This window comes from Artemia sp. Qi Xiang Cuo, chromosome 10, assembly GCF_049724085.1.
Source record: "Artemia sp. Qi Xiang Cuo chromosome 10, ASM4972408v1, whole genome shotgun sequence".
NCBI lineage: Eukaryota > Metazoa > Arthropoda > Branchiopoda > Anostraca > Artemiidae > Artemia > Artemia sp. Qi Xiang Cuo.
This window is the reverse complement of record NC_142803.1, coordinates 18,835,537-18,858,862: the sequence shown is the minus strand read 5'-3', so window position 1 is coordinate 18,858,862 and position 23,326 is coordinate 18,835,537. Positions and strand designations below refer to the sequence as shown.

General features: G+C 37.9%; 1 protein-coding gene across 1 annotated transcript in view; it reads right to left on the bottom strand.

Moving 5' to 3' along the window:
• Positions 1-23,326, bottom strand: part of LOC148947542 (uncharacterized) — a 68,773-nt gene that overhangs the window by 23,153 nt on the left and 22,294 nt on the right. The window contains exon 4 of the mRNA XM_089095930.1: positions 21,975-22,154. Coding sequence (XP_088952056.1) covers positions 21,975-22,154 — 180 coding nt within the window. The remainder of the gene's footprint in view (positions 1-21,974; positions 22,155-23,326) is intronic.

The following is a 23,326-nucleotide window of genomic DNA, read 5'->3' as shown; positions in this document are numbered from 1 at the left end:
ACCAGCCTGAATGGTTGAAATTCACTAGCTCAGAATTGGGGTCTTAGTCAGTGCTCAGAGTGGAGCGTTGGGGTCCGACTATATGGGCTTTATTTGTCAAGACCTGAATGCTAAGCGATGGACATGAGCTCGATTGGGACCCCATTGTGAAAACAGAAAACAAAAAACAAAAAATATATTGTTGATATGTGTGTAGAGCATGGCATGGTTACCGCTAGGGGCAACAGTCTAACCGTTGACGGTTTTAGGTATCCGTGAATAAGTTCTAAGGCAAGAGTGGAAATTGGGACAAATTTTTAGAGGTGCCCACCTCACCTGTTCAGAGGCTCAGGCAAGTGACCCTAAATTTGAAAAAGTGGAAATTGGCTCAGATTTTCTAAACTGAGCTGAGACAGTGAATAGATACTATTGGGAAAGTTATTGGAGACGCTGGGCATCCTTGAACAAGTGCTAAATTGAGAGAGGAATTTGGGACAATATTTGGGGGCACCCACCCACCCAGAGTCTCCGGCAGGTGACTCAAAAATTTAAAAAACACACAGAGAAGACAGACACAAAGAGACGAATCACACACAGAGAGGAAAAACACACAGAAACGACAAAGAGAAACGACACATACTCAGAGACTACACACACACAGAGAGTCCACACACAGACAGATAAGAGACACACACACACACATGACAAACACACATAAAGACGACACACACACATAGACGTCACACACACACACAGAGACGACACACACAGAGAGACCCCACACACATAGAGACAGCACACACACACAGAGAGACAAAATCCACACAGAGACAACAAACACACACACAGAAACGACACACTCAAAGTGACGAATTACACATAGAGACGACACACACACAAAGACGACAAACACACAGAGACGACACACACAGAGAGACGACACACACACAGAGACGACACACAAAAAGAGACGAATTATACATAGAGACGACACACACACAGAGACGACAAACACACAGAGACGACATAAAAAAAGAGACGAATTACACACAGAGAGGAAAAACAAACAGAAACGACACATAGAGACGACACATGCACAGAGACGATACACACACTCATATTCAACACACACACAGACACGACACACGCACACAGAAATCACAAAACACACAAAGAGACGACACACACAAAGAGACGTCACACACACACAGATACGAAACACACATAGAGACGACACACACATAGAGACAACACACACACAGAGAGACAACATCCACACAGAGACGACACACTCAAAGTTACGACTTACACAGAGAGACCACACACACACATAGACGGCACACACGCAGATAAGACACACATAGAGACGACACACACACAGATACGACACACTCAAAGTGAGGACTTACACATAGAGACAACACAAACACAGAGACAACAAACACACAGAGACGACACACAGAGAGAGACGACACGCACACAGAGACGACAAACACACAGACACAACACACACACACACAAATACTACACACACACAGCGACGACACACGCACAGAGAGGACAAACACACAGAAGCGACACAGACACATAGATACGAAACACACATAGAGACAACACAGGCACAGAGATGACAGACACACAGATACGAAACATCCCACAGAGACAACACACACAGAGTCCACTCACACACACAGGGGACAAACACACAGAGACGAATCACACACAGAGAGGACAAACACACAGAAACGACACATAGAGATGACAAGATCAAAGAGACTATAGACAAACACAGAGACAATACACACAGATAGTCAAGACACACACACACAGATCAGACAAATACAGAGAGATAAGACACACAAACAGAGACGTCACACACACACACAGAAAATACACAAACAGAGTAGCTACACACAAAAAGAGACAACACACACACACACACAGACACCATCCACACAGAGACGACACAAACACACACACACAGAGACGACACACACACAGTGACGACTTACACAGAGAGACTACACACACACACAGACTAAAATCAAACAGAGACGAAATACACACACATACACACAGAGACGACATACACATAGAGACAACACAGACACAGAGACGACACACACAGAGATGACAACACGTAGAGACGACACTCAAACAGAGACGACACTCACACATAGACAACACATACATATACGGAACATACACAAAGAAGACACATTCACAGAGACGACACACACACAGAGACCACTCACACACAGAAAGGATAAACACACAGAGACTAAAGACAAAAAGAAATTAAGTAGACACCCATACCACACGCACACATAATCGACACAAAGGCACTAAACACACACACAGAGCAGAAACACGCAGAGATACTCAACACCCTAAGAGACAACACACACACACACAGAGACAACCGCCACAAAGAACTAATACACAGACAGACACAAAACACACACACACAGAGACCACTTACACATGGTGGAGATACATACACAGAGACAACACACACAAAGAAACGTCATAGATAGAGAGATTAATCACACAGATAGACGACACACTCAAAGTGACGACTTACACATAGAGACGACACACACACAGAGACGACAAACAAACAGATACTAAAAACACAGAGAGACGACACACAAACACAGACGAAAAACACACATAGACAACAAACACAAACAGATTAAACACACAAAGAGACGAAACACGCACAGAGTGGACAAACACACAGAAACGACACACACACACAGAGACGACACACACATAGAGACAACACACACATAGAGATGACACACACACAGATACGACACACACACAGAGACGACACACACACACAGAGTCCGCTCACACAAACAGAGTACCCACACACAGAGACGACGTACACAAAGAGACGAATCACACACAGAGAGGACAAACACACAGAAATGACACACAGTAACGACACAGTCACAGAGAAGATACACACACACACAGAGCCAACACACCGACATAGACGAGACACAAACACACACAGATATTAAAAATATACGTAGAGATGACACACACAAAGAGACGTCACACACACACACAGAGTATACACACATATAGGGACGATAAACAAATAGAGACAACACACACACACAGAGACAACATCCCCACAGATACGTCAAAAACCAAAAACCAGAGACGACACACACACAGAGACGGAAAACACTAATAGACGAAATTCACATAGAGACGACACACACACACAGACGACACGACAACAGTCATGACACACACACACACATGCACAGAAACAATACAGAGCCACATCACATACCGAGACGACACGGACACAGAGAGAGACGAAAACACATAGAGAGACGACACGCACACAGAGACGACACACACACATAGACAACACACACACACAGATACGAAACACCCACAGAGACGACACATGCACAGAGACGACACACACACAGAGTCCACTCACCCAGAGAGAGGACAAACACACAGAGACGACACACACAAAGATACTAATCACACACATACAGTACAAACACACAGAAATCCCAAATAGAAACGACACATGTACAGAAACTATACACACACACAGAGTCAACACACACAGAGAGACAAGACGTGTCATATCTGGTAAAATAAGTTCGGTATGCTTATAAATTTAATTTATTTTTTTTAATAAAGTAGTTTTTTTTTTTAGTAATGACACACATAAAGAAACTTAGTAAGATAGAACACCCACACACACAGATACGAAACCCATACAGCCACGACAACCACACACAGACCACTTAAACACAGTGACGACTTACAAATAGAGACGACACACACACAAACACACACACAGAGACGAAAAAACACCCAGAGACGAGACACATAGAGACGACACACACACACACACACACACAGATGACAAACACACGGAGACAACACACACACACACACACACACACACACACACAGTTACAAAACACACAAAGAGACGACACCCGCACAGAGACGACACACACACACAGAGCACACACGGGTAGAACCCTCACCACCAAGGTCAGGTTAGATTAGGTTAAGTTACCTAACATTTCTAGGTTAACTTACATCAGGTTAAGTGGCGCGCCACTATTCTATTCTGCCAAAACAAAACCCTTTGACTAGACCGATAGCGTGAACACACTGAAAGAGGGTGACAGCTAATTATAAGCCTCACATTGGATTCTTGTGTCAAATCAGAGCAGGATAATAACAACAGAACGGTGGATGTCTCAGTTAGATAAAAGATTACAATTGAGAAAAGCCAAAATTTAACGAAAGTATTATTTTTTCTTTTTGCGAGAATTTTGGTTGTAAAACAATGGTGGGGGGGGGTTAGGGTAAAAAGAATATATTTTATGTTTTCCATTGATTATAATGATGTTTGTATGGTTTGGGGGGGGGAGGGGTTTGGGGTAATGGAATATATTTACGTTTTAGCTGAATATACTGGAGGACGTTCAAGGAAAATTCGTTTTAAAATAAAAATGCACTTACATTGCTAATTGCGGCTGCAAAGGCCTCAAGCTCATCAATTATGTTAATTGTTCTATCCATTCTACTTTTTACACTTTGTCAAAATACTTTCTGATAATTGAATCACATTGCATGCCCGTTATATAAGAAATCTCAATGTCAAATTGTTATGTAAACAAAGCCCTCTTATTGGCTGAGAAGGAAACAAGTGATCTAACTGTTTCCAGGACACTCATAACATTTTGTGAGAGCAACAACAACAAATACTATTTCTGGACACCATGACATTCACCTTGAGCAACAACAACAAATAATATTTGTGAATCTTAACATTCACTGAGAGCGTGCACTTACGACAACAACGAACTTAATCTTGACATTTGCTGACAGTGTTCACTTACAACAACAACAACAAATACATCGACATTGACCTTCGCTGAGAGCGTGCACTTAGAACAACAACAACATTGACCTTGACATTTAGGTCATTGACCCCATTAACCACGTGTTCTCCCTAATGACTCTATGCCCATATATGGTGTACTGTCCGGACTGGTACCCCCATCTCTACTATAGTCACTTATATGTAGATTTGTCAACTTCTCTAATTTAAAGTTAGCATGTCTTTTTGGATGTTATAATACACCAGGACATCCATATACACCAGGGCATCCTTGTGTATATGGTGTATATCACATCCTGATGTATATTATAATGTACCAGGGCATCTCTATGGTTTCCTTCTTGGTTTATTAAATTCGAGTTGTGAAGGTTCTAATGTTGCAAAAAAAGAAAAAAAAACAGCATTTCACTGTCGCTCTTCGGTACTGTTGTACTAAACGGACTCTTTTATATACGGCAATGCAAACCAGTCACGAAACTGATCGAGACGCGTTATGAAAACAAGTTTACTCTGCCTCCTGGGATGCAAATAAAGGCAACAAGTGCATTTAAATTGTGTTTTTTGGGGGGTTTAGGGGGAGGAAAGATACCTAGGTTAGGTTAGGTTGCGTATTTAATATATGGTATGCTTTGCCCACCACCTCCACCCCCATAATGTGCAAATATATAGCCCAAATTTGTTTCTAAACTATTATATATTCATCCTATTTTATTTTATTTCATTAGCATTAACCAAACTAGCCCTATATAAAAGAGTCCGTTTAGAACAACAGTGCCCGCTCTTCTAACACAAAATGGGAAATACAATGTGTCTTTTCTAAAGTTACAGCAGGAAAAAAATCCCCGTAATATTATTTTTAAACTCCTTTGGAGAATTTTCAGCCGTTTTGAATGGAAAAAAACAACAATTATTAATTATCAAATATTTTATATTCTATCCAGTAATTATTTTCTTTTTTGTTTAGCTTTTGTCCTCGTGTGTCCATAAAAAAATGTCATTCATTCAAGCATAGAAATGCTAAACTGTTCTATAATTAAAGTTGTGTAACTCTTCGTTGAAATGAGTATACAGTTCTCTTTAGTACATTATCTTTAGTGAAACAGATAAACAGAAAAAAAAATATTATAATAATTCCAGAGCGTTCTATTTCCACTTCAAGGATAAATAGCATACATCTTATCAATTTGCAAAGTTAGTGAAGCCTCTTTTTTAAGTTGTTTATTTTGTGCAATTAATTTATGTTTAGCCAACAGAAAGTAGTTTCCTACTTTCTTAGGGATTTTACTAGGGTCAAATGGACAAGATAAGACTTTGACCTACGAACAATGCCCTGTTATTGCTGTCAAACGATGGCATTAAGTTAAGTTTGAACAGAAGTTGTTCTTTAAATGACAAGGTGCCGGCACTGTCTGAATTCTGGATCATATGTCTGATTAATTCAATGCTTCCGAAAATTTCGGGCTTTCACCAAATTTCGCAAAAAGATCAGCCTGAAAAATCTTCCAAAAATATTTCTTAAAAATCACATTAAATTAATATTACACATCCAATATCAAACAGGCTACCCCTTTACGATTATGAAACTTGAGTGAAAACAGTTAGTAATTTGTATTATTTATGACCCCTGCCCCAGGAGCTGTAGGGCTGGGGTAATGCCAACTCCAGAGGCATACTTATTGGACCTCCCGACCATTAAGAACAAATTGCTGTCTCGAAACTTCCATCAGATGGTTTTGATGTGACGGAGGGGCAGGGTAACAAAAAAAAGGGAAAGGGCAGGGGCTGGTTATCAACCAATCAATTTTGATTCTTAAAAAAAGGGCAATCGAAGTTTTAATTTCTTATCAAATGTGTCCCTCCGAAGTATATGGACCATCCCTTCCATATCAAGACGTCTTGAAAAAATCAAAATAAAAACACATTGGAAGCTTATGACTCTTTAATACAGGCAACGCTAAAGCATTGTCTCTTGATAGTTTAAAGGTTATGACAAAACCGTTAGCACAGATAAGCTCAGAAATGTGCATAAATATACATACTAAGCCCTTTTGACAAAGGTGGAGCTTTTGTTTTGAGCCCCATGTACAGCTAAAATAACCGTAATTAAAAATACAACTAAAATATTTATATTCCTTTTACATCTGACTCTCTTATTCTTCCAGGTAATGCCAGATGGTCCCAGTTGTTTTTTCTCAGACACGAACTTGATATTCCACTATTATTAGTTTCCCATACTCTTTGAACCAGGTCCTGTCATATTAATGAAGTTAACCAACATGATTGTGAATCAAATAATTTTAAAGAAAAGTTGCAAAGATTTGTGACAGAGAATAATCAAACCTATGAGTACATTGGTGATCCAGGGCTCACCCACTTTCCGCCACCTGATGTAAATCTTGAAGCACTAGGTGTGCCACACAACTTTGCCACCTTTGGCACTGCTCCGCCCCACCTGGCAGGGTATGGCGTGCCACGGTGGCACGGTGTGGCGTGATTGGGGGTGGCTGTGCTGCGGTTGGCACGCGCCACCTTGTGTACATAATTTTTGAAAGTCGGCAATCCCTTGCAGACTATCAACTCAACGAATGAACTAATCTTATCAAACAGTTCGTGGTAACGAACTGTAAGTAAGGAGTGACCCGGCTCAATGGTAACCGAAACTCTTGAAAACGGAATTTTGATACCAATAGATATATCAAAAGAATCATAATTTAATGCTGATTTCAAATATATAAGTTTCATCAAGTTTAGTCCTAAAAGCTATAGAACCTTAATGAAAATCACACCATCAAATTCAGCGTATCAGAGAACCCGACTGCAGAGGTTTCAAGCTCCTATCTACAAAAATGTGGAATTTTGCATTTTTTGCCAGAAGAAAGATCACGGATGGGTGTTTATTTGTGTTTTTGTTTTTTTGTTGTTTTTTTTCCCAGGGGTGATCGTATCGACCACGTGGTCCTAAAATATCGTGGGATGGCTCATTGGAACAGAAATTAAAAGTTCTAGAGCCCTTTTTAAGTGACAAAAAAAATGGAGGGCAACTAGGCCCCCTCCCACGCTAATTTTTTCCCAAAGTCGCCCGATCAAAATTTTGAGATAGCCATTTTGTTCATCATGGTCGAAAATATGATAACTATGTCTTTTAGGATGACTTAATCCCCGAAGTCCCCGGGGGGAGGGCTGAAAGCTATGAACTTTCCCCAATGTTAACATATAGTATTGATTGGTTTTTGGGAAGTATACAGACGTTTTCAGGAGGATTTTTTCTGGTAGTGGGGGGGGGGCGGGGGGTTATGCGGGAGGATCTTTCCATGAAGGAAGTTTTCATGGGAAAGGGACATTGCTATGAAGGGGGCGCCGCATTTCCCAGCATTATTAAAAAACAAATCAGAAATTATACAAAAAACAAGTTTTTCAACTGAAAGTAAGGAGCAACATCAAAACTTAAAACGACAGAAAACATTACGTATATTATTGGGTTCACCCCCTAGTCAATACCTCGCTGTTTAAGCCAAAGATTTTTTTTTGTACTTTCATAAGAGCTATTTATTCTAATTAACGGCATTTGTGATTAAGGGGTCATTTTTAAAGAATTGGAACAAAATTCGAACTTCAGCTTAAAGAGCAATTATTGACTAGGGGGCGAACCCTCTAATATACGTATTAAAAATATATGAATATAGAAGTTGGTTACATAAGTTAATTCGTAAGTTACGTATATTTATTACTAATAAAAAGTTCGTAAATAAAATTAAACAAGCTTCGAGAAAGCCATTTAACCCAATAAAATTAAAATTAATATTCAAATTTTGTTTTAATTATTCATGTACAGTGAGCCAAAATCAAAACCTGCATTAATTCAAAAACGTTCAAAAATTAAATAAAAAACGAAGTTTTTTTAACTGAAAGTAAGGAATGACGTTAAAACTTAAAACGAACAGAAATTATTCCGTATCTGAAAGGGGCTGTCCCCTCCTCAACGCCTCGCTCTTTACGCTAAAGTTTGACTTTCTCACAACTCTTTTTTTTAACAATAAAAAACTTTAGCGTAAAGAGTGAGGCGTTGAGGAGGGCAAAGTCCCTTTTACATACGGAATGATTTCTGTTCGTTTTAAGTTTTAACGTCGTTCCTTACTTTCAGTTAAAAAAAACTTGTTTTTTTATTTAATAATCAAGAAGATCACTATACTCAAAGTATACTACATAGATCACTATACGCACAATAGAGCACTACTTGCACTACTTTATTCTCATAGATAATAAAAACAATGCTGGTAAATAAAACAATTTCAATTTTGGTATGATTGTGAGCACCCTAAAGTGTACAAATCTAACAGTAATAAAAAAGGGACTTTATGCCACAACCCGGCCTTCTATTTTAAATACCCGAGGACTTTTTTTCAAAATGGCTGTGGTTTAATTAGGTCAGGAAACTTAAATTTAAAATGATTATCATGCAATAGATATTCCAATAACCCTTCATGAATTATTACCAGACTTAGTAAATTATCCACCCTCTCCCCTACTTATGTTTATCACTTACCATTCTCGAGACCGTATCCAAGGGGGATTAGGGGGTTTGTACCCCCTCCCCCCCCGAAATGTTTGTCCGACTCGTAAAAATGTAACTAAAATGAAAATAAACAAATCTATGATGTGTCTTTAAGTTTTGTTCCCCCCCCCCCCGAAACAAAAATCCTGAACACGATCTTGACCATACTACTAAAATGATTCGCAAGCTTCAATTAGGCATTCGAGACCGTAAGAATTAAGTTTATCGGTTGATGGAAACAAAATAAAACTCAGAAGAAGCATTATTCAGAAAATCAGAGCTCTATCCTCCAGCAGTAAAAGACTTTGTTGATAATTACAGACACAATTATTACACCAGAAAAACTAGAATTTCGTTGGCTCTTCGTCAGTAAGCAGACTAAGTAGGTGTGACCATGATGAAAAATGAACCAAATTGTAAAGCTCCCTTGGCTTAACTCCATATCATGCAAATAGTGGTAGTTGGGCAAGATTTAGCATTTACAAACACTAACCTCCACCTTCCAAGGTTTGCCATTGCTTCAATGACAATCTTTTGCAAGCAGAGGCGTTCTTGAGGAGGGGGCGAGAGTGGGCAGTTACCCCCAGTAATTAGCAAAAACTATAATTTGTTAAGTAGCTTTAAAACTATTGCTCGTTTTAAGTGTCAAATTGGCTCTTTGTTCCAAAAATACTGCCTTTGAAACCTTATCATCAAGTAAAATGTTCGCCTAGTTAATGGATAAATTGAAAATTTTTTATGCTCACTTTCTCGCTACATTTGCTCAGGTCAATTTTTTCCCTTATATTTAAGGTGCTTTTGCTTCCTAAAATCTACCAGTTCAAGATTAGATAGTTTCGTTTTAAAACTTTCAAAAGTGGAAATGAATACACCCTCTAAATCTGCAAATAGGACAGAAATGGAATTATTGAAGAATAAGAAAGTAGATATACAGTGAATACATTTTCCTGAATGAAAAAGAAATCATTGAAAAATAAAATAAGACGAAGGGCTTTTTATAATAATATTCGCACTATAACTAGATAGGTCAAATCAGTTGTAGTTTGGTCATGGAATTTCGTAAAGGGGGATTCGCTCCAGGAATCGTTTCATTGTACTAACTTTATTTCCAGTATTTAATTGAAACTCCGATTCTCTTATTTGTCACTGAAATGCCTAATAAGCAATGATAACGTCCTGTTCATTTCGTGCTGGATTCACATACTAACTCATAAATGTACAACAGCCTCAATGTATAATACCATGCTGACTTCTTGCTATTTTTGTTTTTCTAAATATTTCTTTGAACCAGCTCTAAAGAAAGAATTGACATAATGTGATAAGGACTATACCAGAAATTTGTCGCATTTCACACAACCCCAGCGCTACTTTTGGTACATTTATCTCTGCATCAGCATGCTGTATGAAATGTCTGATGAGAATACAATACAAGTGAATTTAAACAAAATATGCATGTTTTTCTCACAATTTAGAAATTTTGTATGCACGTACAAGCGATACCAACCAAACCTCTTTTTCTATTGTTATCAGTTTTATCAAGTAGCACTAGGAGACCGAGCTCTGCTTGTCAAGGGAATTATAGATATAAAAACGATATTCAGTGTGAACCCCCTCCGGAAATGTGCACCCCCCCCCCATACCCTGAATTACACACGAAAAAGTTTTGTGTAATATTTATAGAATTCGTTTCTTCAAACAAAGATACAAAGGGGAAGGGATCTTTCAAACTCTAGGAGTCAATTTTTCCTTCCAATTAGCATCCCTGGCAATTTTAATTAATTTAATGTTCAGATTTTCTGGATATTCTTTGTCAAGCGATGCCAAATGGATAAGTTAATAATTCCAACTTTTTTTTTTCGAATACTCTCAAATTTGAAATACGGTCGTTATTTAAGTGTGGGGAATATATCACAATATAATGTTATACAATTTGCGGCAATACTTTGAATTATCCTGATCTTAACTTAGACAGCACTATTGGGCCACCTATGATTTTTGTTTCGATGTGATGTGATGTGGCCCGCTGATATCAATGCTATTTCTTAATATAAATCAACGAACCCACAAACCAATGAATTTAAAAAAAACTCCTAAATAATATTTCAATAAATCACGTATATTAAAAGTTTAGTACAACAATTGCCCACACAAAAGCTTGTTTTCGCTATACAACTGTCATCTACAGCAGCTAATTGTTGGCAATCAAACAGTTCGTTAACACGTAAGGAGCGACCCGGCTCAATAGTAACAGAAACTCTAAACACCGCAATTTTGATACCAGTGGATGCATCAATAGAATTAGATTTTAATGCTGATTTTAAATATACAAGTTCCATTACGTTTAGTCTTACCCCTCAAAAGTTACGCGCCTAAGAAAATTTGCCCTATTTTGGAAAAAAGGGGGGAATAACCCCAAAAATTTTATATTTTTTGCCAGAAGAAAGAACACGGACGTGTGTTTTTTTTCCCATGGGTGATAGTTTCGATCCACCAGTCCTATAATATCATGGAAGGTCTCATTTGAACGGAAATTAAAAGTTCTAGCGCCCTTTTTAAGTGACCAAAAAATTGGACGGCAACTTGGCCCCCTTCCACGCTCATTTTTCCCGAAGTCACCCAATTAAAATTTTGAGATAGCCATTTTGTTCAGCATAGTCGAAAATCTAATAAATATATCTTTGAGGATGGCTTAACACCACAAAATTCCCGGGGGAAAAGCTGCAAGTTATGGACTTTGTCCACTGTTTACATATATTAATTAAAAAAAAAAATTTCCACAAAAAAAGTTTTTCAAAGAAAAGTAAAGAACTCCATTAAACAAAAAATGAGCAAAAATAAAATCAAATAATCTACCAAGCTCGAAACTACCACAAATCAGCATCGATAAATAAATGAAATCAAAAGTGAACAGAAATTACAATAATTATCCGAGTCAAACTTAAAACGAGCAGAAATTAACATAAGTTGGGCGCAAAATTCCTATGCCTTCCCAAGGCCAGAACAAAATTTGGACTTTACTAAAAAAAATACAAAAAATGTGCATTGTCAGTTTAATATACATACTGTTATTTAGTAATCAAAATGTTAAATTATTTGATTTATTAAAGTTATAAAAGTAAAAACATTTATATATTTTTCAGTAAAGTTCAAATTTTCTTCTGGCTATAGGAAGGCATAGGGGTTTTGCGCCCAATTTATGTTAATTTCTGCTCGTTTTGAGTTTGACTCGGTTATTTATTTTAATTTCTGTTCGTTTTGGATTTCACTTATTTATCGATGCTGATTTAGTTTTAAATATAATTAAACATTTAGTTTTTAAATATAATGGGCCAATGGGAGGGTGGGAGTGGAAGTGGATGACTTTCGACTATTAAAAAGGGCATCAAACTTTTCTATTTTAAATCGAATGAGCCTCTTTCGCAGTTCCCACGACAGCTCCTTCGATAAAAAGTGAACAACAAAAATAATAAGAAAATAAGAAAAAGTGCAAAACAACAAAAATAACAAGAAAAAGTGAACAAGAAAATAACAACAACAACAAAAAATATTACTAATCACTTTTGACTTTTAAAAAGGGCACTAGCCTTTGAATTTCCAATCGAATGAGCCTGTTTTGAAGTTTATACGACAACACCTTCTCTAAAAACCATATATGCACCCAGGGCATAACTTAAAACCCTTGCCCTGAGAGTTGTGGGGGAGTGTCCTCCTAAAAAACATATTTTCTATCTGGATATCAGCTAGCCTACGCTAAACAAAATGGCTATCCCAAATTTTGATTGGATGAGTTTGGGTGAATAATGGACTTGGGGGGGGGCTAGTTACCCTCCAATGAGTTTCTACTATCAAAAAGGGCACTAGCCCTTTGAATTTCCAGTCAAATGAGTCCCTTTTAAAGTTTCTATGACAACGCCTTCAATAAAAACCTTATATACCCCAGGACATAACTTAAAACCCTTGCCTTGAGGGTTGTTATGGAGTGTCCTCCTAAAAAACATATTTTCTATCTGGAAATCAACTATGCTGAACAAAATGGCTATGTCTAAATTTTGATTGGATGTGTTTGGGGGAATGATGGGCGTTGGGGAGGGGCTAGTTCCCCTTTAATCACTTTCTACTATTGAGAAGGGAACTGGCCCTTCGAATTTCCAATCGAATGAGCCTGTTTTGAAGTTTCTACGACAACGCCTTCTTATAAATACTTATATGCACCCAGGGAATAACTTAAAACCCTTGCCCTGAGAGTTGTGGGGGAGTGTCCTCCTAAAAAACATATTTTATATCTGGATATCAGCTAGCCTACGCTAAACAAAATGGCTATCCCAAATTTTGATTGGATGAGTTTGGGTGAATAATGGACTTGGGGGGGGACTAGTTACCCTCCAATGAGTTTCTACTATCAAAAAGGGCACTAGCCCTTTGAATTTCCAGTCAAATGAGTCCCTTTTAAAGTTTCTATGACAACGCCTTCAATAAAAACCTTATATACCCCAGGACATAACTTAAAACCCTTGCCTTGAGGGTTGTTATGGAGTGTCCTCCTAAAAAACATATTTTCTATCTGGAAATCAACTATGCTGAACAAAATGGCTATGTCTAAATTTTGATTGGATGTGTTTGGGGGAATGATGGGCGTTGGGGAGGGGCTAGTTCCCCTTTAATCACTTTCTACTATTGAGAAGGGAACTGGCCCTTCGAATTTCCAATCGAATGAGCCTGTTTTGAAGTTTCTACGACAACGCCTTCTTATAAATCCTTATATGCACCCAGGGAATAACTTAAAACCCTTGCCCTGAGAGTTGTGGGGGAGTGTCCTCCTAAAAAACATATTTTATATCTGGATATCAACTAGCCTACGCTAAACAAAATGGCTATCCCAAATTTTGATTGAATGAGTTTGGGAGAATAATGGATGTGGGGGGGGACTAGTTACCCTCCAATGAGTTTCTACTATCAAAAAGGGCACTAGCCCTTTGAATTTCCAGTCAAATGAGCCCCTTTTAAGGTTTCTATGACAACGCCTTCTATAAAAACCTTATATACCCCAAGACATAACTTAGAACCCTTGCCCTGAGGGTTGTTATGGAGTGTCCTCCTAAAAAACATATTTTCTATCTAGAAATCAACTATGCTGACCAAAATGGCTATGTCAAAATTTTGATTGGATGTGTTTGGGGGAATGATGGGCGTTGGGGAGGGGCTTGTTCCCCTCCAATCACTTTCTACCATTGAGAAGGGAACTAGCCCTTCGAATTTCCAATCGAATGAGCCTGTTTTGAAGTTTCTAAGACAACACCTTCTTATAAATCCTTATATGCCCCCAGGGCATAACTTAAAACCCTTGCCCTGAGGGTTGATGGGGAGTGTCCTCCTAAGACACATATTTTCTATTTGCAAATCACCTACGCTGAACAAAATGGCAATCTCAAAATTTTGATTGGATGTGTTTGGGGGAAGGATGGGCGTGGGGGGGGGGATAGTTGCCCTCCAATCCCTTTAGACTTTTAAAAAGGGCACTAGCTCTTTGAATTTCCAATCGAATGAGCCTGTTTTGAAGTTTCTACGATAACGCCTTCTATAAAAAAAACCTTATATGCCCCCAGGGCATAACTTAAAACCCTTGTCCTGAGGGTTGTAGGGAAGTGTCCACCTCAAAAAGATACTTTCTATCTGGAAATCAGCTACGCTGACAAAATGCTTATCTCAAAATTTTGATTGGCTGGGTTTGGGGGACTGATGGGCGTGGGAGGGGGGCTAGTTGCCCTCTAATCACTTTCGACTATTAAAAAAGGTACTAGCCCTTTGAATTTCCAATCCAATGAGCCTGTTCTGAAGATTTTCTACGACAACGCCTTCTATAAAAGCCTTATATGCCCCCAGGGCATAACTTAAAACCCTTGCCCTGAGGGTTGTGGGGAATTTTCCTCCTCAAAAACCTATTTTCTGTCTGGAAATTAACTACGTTGAACAAAATGGCCATCTCACAATTTTGATTTGATGTGTTTGGGGAAAAGATGGGCGTGGGGGGGGGGAGGGGGGCTAGTTGCCCTCCAATCACTTTGGACTAATAAAAAGGGCACTAGCCCTATGAATTTCCAATCGAATGAGCCTGTCTTGAAGTTTATACAACAACGCCTTCTATAAAAACCTTATATGCCCCCAGGGCATAACTTAAAACCCTTGCCCTGAGGGTTGTGGGGAATTGTGTCCTCCTCAAAAATATATTTTCTATCTTGAAATCAACTACGCTGAATAATATGGCTGTCTCACAATTTTGAATGGATTTATTTGGGGGAATGATGGGCGTGGGGGGGGGGGGCTAGTGGTCCTCCAAATACTTTTGAAAATTTAAAATCGCACTATCCCTTTTAATTTACAATTGAATGAGCCTGTTGTGAAGTTTCTACGACAACGCCTTCTATAAGAACTTTATATGCCCCGAGGGCATAACTTAAAACACTTGTCCTGAGGGTTGTGGGGGAGTGTCCTCCTCAAAACATATTTTCTATCTGGAAACCAACTACACTGAATAAAATGGATATCTCAAAATTTTGATTGGATGTATGACCCTGAACAAAATGGCTATCTCAAAATTTTGATTGGATGTGTTTGGGGGAATGATGGGCGCAGGGGGGGGGGGCTAGGTTCCCTCCAATCACTTTCGACTATTAAAAATGGCACTAGCTCTTTGAATTTCCAATCGAATGAGCCTGTTTTGAAGTTTCTACGACAACGTCTTCAATAAAAAACTTATATGCCCCAGGGTATAACTTAAAAGCCTTGCCCCGAGGGTTGTGGGGGAGTGTCCTCCTCAAAAACATATTTTCTATCTGGAAATCAACTACGCTGAACAAAATGGCTATCTCACAATTTTGATTGGATGTGTTCGGGGGAATGATTGGCGTTGTCGGAGGGGGGGGGGGCTAGTTGCCCTCCAATCACTTTTGATTATTAAACAGGGCACTAGCCCTTTAATTTCCATTCGAGTGAGCCTGTTTTAAAGTTTCTATGACAACACCTTCTAAAAGAACCTTATATGCCCCCAGGGAATAACTTAAAACACTTGTCCTGAGGGTTGTTGGGGAGTGTCCTCCTCAAAACATATTTTCTATCTGGAAACCAATTACACTGAATAAAATGGATATCTCAAAATTTTGATTGGATGTATTTGGGCTAATGATTGGCGTGGGGGGGCTAGTTGCCCTCCAATCACTTTCGACTATTGAAAAGGGTACTACCCCTTGGAATTTCCAATCGAATGAGCCTGTTTTGAAGTTTCTACGACAAAACCTTCTATAAAAACCTTATATGCCCCCAGGGCGTAACTTAAAACCCTTGCCTTGAGGGTTGTGGGGGAGTGTCCTCCTCAAAAACATATTTTCTATCTGGAAATCAACTACGCTTAACAAAATAGCTATCTCAAAATTTTGATTTGATGTGTTTGGGCCAATGATGGGCGTGGGGGGGCTAGTTGCCCTCCAATCACTTTTGACTATTAAAAAGGGCACTAGCCCTTGGAATTTCCAATCAAATGAGCCTGTTTTAAAAAGTAAGGGTTGTTGGGGAGTATCCTCCTAAAAAATATATTTTCTATCTGGAAATCAACTATGCTGAACAAAATGGCTATGTCAAAATTTTGAATGGATGTGTTTGGGGGAATGATTGGCGTGGGGGGGGGGGCTAGTTGCAATCCAATCACTTTTGACTATTTAAAATGTCACGAGCCCTTTAATTTACAATCGAGTGAGCCTTTTTTGAAGTTTCTACGACAACACCTTCTATAAGAACCTTATATGCCCCCAGGGCATAACTTAAAACACTTGTCCTGAGGGTTGTTGGGGAGTGTCCTCCTCAAAAACATATCTTATATATGGAAATCAACTACACTGAACAAAATGGATATCTCAAAATTTTGATTGGATGTGTTTGGGCGAATGATGGGCGTGGGGAGGCTAGTTTCCCTCCAATCACTTTCGACTATTGAAAAGGGTACTAGCCCTTGGAATTTCCAATCGAATGAGCCTGTTTTGAAGTTTCTACGACAACGCCTTCTATAAGAACCTTATATGCCCACAGGGCATAACTTAAAACCCTTGTCCTGAGGGTTGTGGGGGAGTGTCCTCCTCAAAAACATATTTTCTATATGGAAATCAACTACGCTGAACAAAATGGGTATCTCAAAATTTTGATTGAATGTGGTTGGGCCAATGATGGGTGTGGGGGGGGCTAGTTGCCCTCCAATCACTTTCGACTATTAAAAAGGGTACTAGCCCTTGGAATTTCCAATCGAAAGAGCTGTTTTGAAGTTTCTACGACAACGCCTTCTATAAAACCTTATATGCCCCCAGGGCATAGCTTAAAACCCTTGCCCTGAGGGTTGTGGGGGATTTTCCTCCTCAAAAACCTATTTTCTATCTGGAAATTAACTACGTTGAACAAAATGGCCATCCCACAATTTTGATTGGATGTGTTGGGGGAAAAGATGGGCGGGGGGGGGGGGCGAGTTGCCCTCCAATTTCTTTGGACTAATAAAAAGGGCACTAGCTCTTTGAATTTCCAATAGAATGAGCCGGTTTTGAAGTTTCTACAACAACACCTTCTATAAAAACCTTATATGCCCCCAGGGAATAACTTAAAACCCTTGCTCTGAGGGTTGTGGGGAATTATGTCCTCCTCAAAAACATATTTTCTATCTTGAAATCAACTACCCTGAACAAAATGCTGAACAAAATGGCTATGTCAAAATTTTGATTGGATGTGTTTGGGCGAATGATGGGCGTGGGGGGGGGGCTAGTTGCCCTCCAATCACTTTCGAATATTAAAAAGGGTACTATCCCTTTGAATTTCCAATCGAATGAGCTTGTTTTGAGGTTTCTATGACAACACCCTCTATAATAACCTTATATGACCCCAGGGTATAACTTAAAACCCTTGCCTCGAGGGTTTTGCGAGAGTGTCCTCCACAAAAACATATTTTCTATCTGGAAATCAGCTACGCTGAACAAAATGGCTATCTCATAATTTGGATTGGATGTGTTTAGGCCAGTGATGGGTGTGGGGGGGGGCTAGTTGCCTTCCAATCACTTTCAACTATTAAAAAGGGTACTAGCCCTTGGAATTTCCAATCGAATGAGCCTGTTTTGAAGTTTCTACGACAACACCTTCTATAAAAACCTTATATGCCCCCAGGACATAACTTAAAACCCTTGCTCTGAGGGTTGTGGGGGAGTGTTCTTCTCAAAAACATATTTTCTATCTGGAAATCAAGTACGCTGAACAAAATGGCTATCTCAGAATTTTGATTGGATGTGTTTGGGGGTTAATGAGTATTGTATTTGGGGGTTAATGAGTAATAGTATTAGTTAATGAGAAGTCTTCTAACATTTCAGGAGGGTTTTTTTTCTGGTGGGGGCAAGGGGGCTCGGAGGAGGGTTTTACAAGGAAGGATCTTTCCTTGGAAGATGTATCCTTGGGGGAAGGGACATTTCTATGAAGGCGGTGCCAGATTTCCCAGCATTATTTAAAAAATGATTAGAAATTAAATAAAAAAATAAGTTTTTCAACAGAAAGTAAGAATCAACATTTAAACTTAAAACGAACAGAAATTATTTCGTATATGAAGTGGTTCGCCCCATAGTCAATACCTCACCCTTTATGCTAAATTTTTTTTTTAGTACTTTCAAAAGAGCTATCTGTTCTAATTAACCGGCCTGTGTGATTCAGGGGTTTGAGATTCGAACAAAATTTGAACTTTAGCGTAAAGAGTGAGGTATTTACTAGGGGGCAAACTCCCTAATCTACGTAATAAAAACATACGAATATAGAAGTTCGTTACGTAAGTTAATTCGTAAGTTACGTCAGAACAAAATTTCGAGAAAGCGATTTAGTCAAAAAAGTAAAATTAATATGCAAATTTCGTTTTAATTATTCATGTACGGTGAGCCAAAATCAAAGCTGCATTAATTCAAAAACGTTCAGAAATTAAACAAAAAATATATGTCTTTTTAACTGAAAGTAAGGAGCGACATTAAATTTAAAACGAAGATAAATTAAATATATATATATATATATATATATATATAAATATAAATATATATAAATATATATATATATATATATATATATATATATATATATATATATATATATATATATATATATATATATATATATATATATATATATATATATATATATTATATATATATATATATATATATATATATATATATATATATATATATATATATATATATATATATATATATATATATATATATATATATATATTATATATATATATATATATATATATATATATATATATATATATATATATATATATATATATATATATATATATATATATATATATATATATATATATATATATATATATATATATATATATATATAAAATTTTGAAGTTGTATCAAGTTTAGTCTTTCCCATCGAAATTTACGCGCCTGAGAAAATGTGTCCTATTTTCAAAAAAAGGGGAAACACCCCCTAAACCTTAACGAAAATCACACCATCAGATTCAGCGTAGCAGAGAACCCTACTGTAGAGGATTCAAGCTCCTATCTGCAAAAATGTGGAATTTTATATCTTTTGCCAGAAGAAAGATCACCGATGCGTGTTTACTTGTTGTTTTTTTTTGTGTTTTTTTCCCAGGGGTGGTAGTGGGAGGGCTCATGCGAACGGAAACTAAAAGTTCTAGTGCCCTTTTTAAGTGACCAAAAAATGGAGAGCAACTCGGCACCCTCCCACATTCATTCTTTTTCACCCGATCAAAATTTTGAGATAGCCATTTTTTTCAGCATGGTCGAAAAGAATAATAAGTATGTCTTTGAGATGACTTAATCCCCCACAGTCCCCGGGGGAAGGGCTGGAAGTTATGAACTTTGCCCAATGTTTACATATAATATTGGATATTGGGAAGTATACAGAAGTTTTAAGGGGAATTATTTTCTGGTAGTAAGGGGGGATGGATCGAGGGGTAACGTGGAAGGATATTTTCATGGAGAAACTGTTCACGGGGGGGATAGAAATTTCTATGAAGGGGGCACCGGATTTCCCTCTCATTATTTAGAAAAAGATCAGAAAATAAATAAAAAAAAAACAGGTTTTCAACTGAAAACTTTTCAACATCAAAACTTAAAACGAACAGAAACTGTTACTTATGTGATTGGGTTCGCCCTTTAGTCAATACCTCGCTCTTTACGCTAAAGTTTTTTTTAGTACTTTAATGAGAGTTATTTATTCTAATTAATGGCCTTTGTGATTAAGGGGTCATTCTTAAAAAATTGGAAACTATTCGAACTTGAGCGTAAAGAGCAAGGTAATGACTAGGGGGTAAAACCCCCCTAATATCCGTAACAAAAATATACGAACATAGAAGTTCGGTGCATAAGTTTATTCGTAAGGTACGTATATTTATTACTAATAAAAACATATCGTAAGTAACATTAAACAGCTTTCGAGAAAGCCATTTAGCCAAAAAAAGTAAAATGAATATGCAAATTTCGTTTTAATTATTAATGGGCGGTGGGCCAAAATTAAAACCTGTATTAATTTAAAAACGTTCATAAATTCAATAAAAAACAAGTTTTTTTTTTGAACTGAAAACAACGAGCAATATTAAAACATAAAACGAACATAAATTATTCCGTGTATGAAAGGGGCTGTCCCCTCCTCAATGCCTCGCTCTTTACGCTAAAGTTTTTTATTGTTTAAAAAAAATAGTGTTGTGGTAAAGTCAAACTTTAGCGTAAAGAGCGAGGCGGGGATGAGGGGATAGCCCCTTTCATATACAGAATAATTTCTTTTCGTTTTAAGTTTTAATGTTGCTCCTTCTTTCAGTTAAAAGAAGTTTTTTTTTTATTTAATTACTTAAAGAAGGATATACTTAAAGGCTGAAGAACAGAGCTTGGCTAAAAAGCTTTTTAGGATCTTAGCGGAATTTGGTCATTACATATTTTTAATGTATGAACATTAGATAAGATTTGTCTAGTACTTCACGTCCTAGTTGTACTGACTTTCCAGAAGGTTTTATCTCATCAAGGCTATCTTATAGATCCCTTTAACACGGCATCAAAGATTGTTAAAACCTACTGATTAAACAAGGTATATTGTCAAGGTATATTAATATTGTCGGATCATGCACTTGATATGCCTGAGATTTACTAAAAAGAGGGGTTTAGGGATATTTACAAACTTATATGACATTTTTTATGCATTCACCAATACGAAATAAAACACATTTCCTATAAAAAAAAACTTTTGAGTTAGATGAAACATACATGGTTATTAGCCATGCTTTACCGAACAGTGAAGTCTTCGGGATCTACGGATGTCCCTTTTCAGTTGTCTTGATTTAGAACACGAAAATGGCCTAATTTTCTCTGCATGGGAAATGTTGGTAATCCTGGAAACACAAAGGTGACTGAAAACTGGAACGAAAAACTGAACTTTGTAAGGAATGCATTTTAACCTGGTGTGGCCATATTTCTGTCAAAATATTTTGAATGTAATACTTACTGAGTTAGAATGAAGCATTGATCCTGAAGACTGTTCATTAGTTGAAACATATTCAATGATAGCAGAAACACAAAGTGAGGGTATGATGGCTAACACATCACCAACTAGCTTCAATAAGCCGCTCACTAGCAGTGGTTCTTTCAAAACTAACCAAAATTTTGGAACAGGTGAAACATCGTGCTTCAAAAAAATATAGGCAAAATTATATAAACGAAAACAATAGCTAAAAGTGAAAAAATAAAGAAAAAGACAAAGAAATTAAAAAAATTCAAAAGAAAGAGAAAATACTGTTGCCTGCCTGAAGCCTAGCTTGGGTTTTTCTCTCCAGATGGGGAGAAGGAAGGGGGGAGAGTTTTGAGCCCAAGCCAGAAAGGATATTGTATAGAGCTGGTTATAAAAAAGACGGATATTGTACGAGAAGATAACGTTCAGACTCAGCCCATAAGAGTACCTAAAGAGTGTAAAAAACTTCACATTGACTCTTTTAAATTGGATCAACTCAAACAAGTACGATATTGTGTGTTGGATCAATTCTCGCAATTTGGTTAAACTCCACACTGCATTATTATATCTAGCATCAATGGTTCTCCACCAGACTCTTCTTTTTTTTTACCAATCCCACCTCCACTCCTCTAAGTGACATCTCCACTCTCCAAGCTCTTTAACTGAACTTCTTTATTCCTAATCTTCCAATCTACCGTATATATTGACACTTTATGAAAGGATTATATTATATTTATCTCTATAATCTACTTGCTACGGACACGAAGTGCTACCAAATGGCTAATATAAGATATACTACTGTAACTATAAAAGTGAAAATGAACCGAAGCCGCCATTTGTAGATAAAAGGGGCCATATGGGAAGTATCCAGGTAAGGTTATATCCAGGATTTTAGTTCAGATGGGAGGGTATTTTTGTCCCGATGGGGGGAGGGGCAGTGGTAAAAAAACATTCACAAGACGCCATGAACTTTGTTTACATGTATTTTCGTTAATTCTGTACAAGTCGGACAAAATTTCTAAGGGAGTGTTCAAACCGGGCAACTCTCCCCACCATGGATACAACCCGGTGTAAGGGCAATCTACTGCAAAAGTAACCATTTGGCGCAAATGCACTTAACTGGTAGCACGGCTTCCCAACAAGACAATATCGAAGCAGTGCGTGATGTGCTGCAATTTATGAGCCGGTGGTTAAATTTATGAGCCGGTGGCAATTTATGAGCCGGGGTAATGAGCCGGTGGTCAAAAGACAACACACCTATCAAGCCTGACCTAGAACCACCTGATGGATTCAGAAAATATGGCTGTTGCTGGGACAGAGAATGGCTATTAATCATCGAGCTTAAGGTA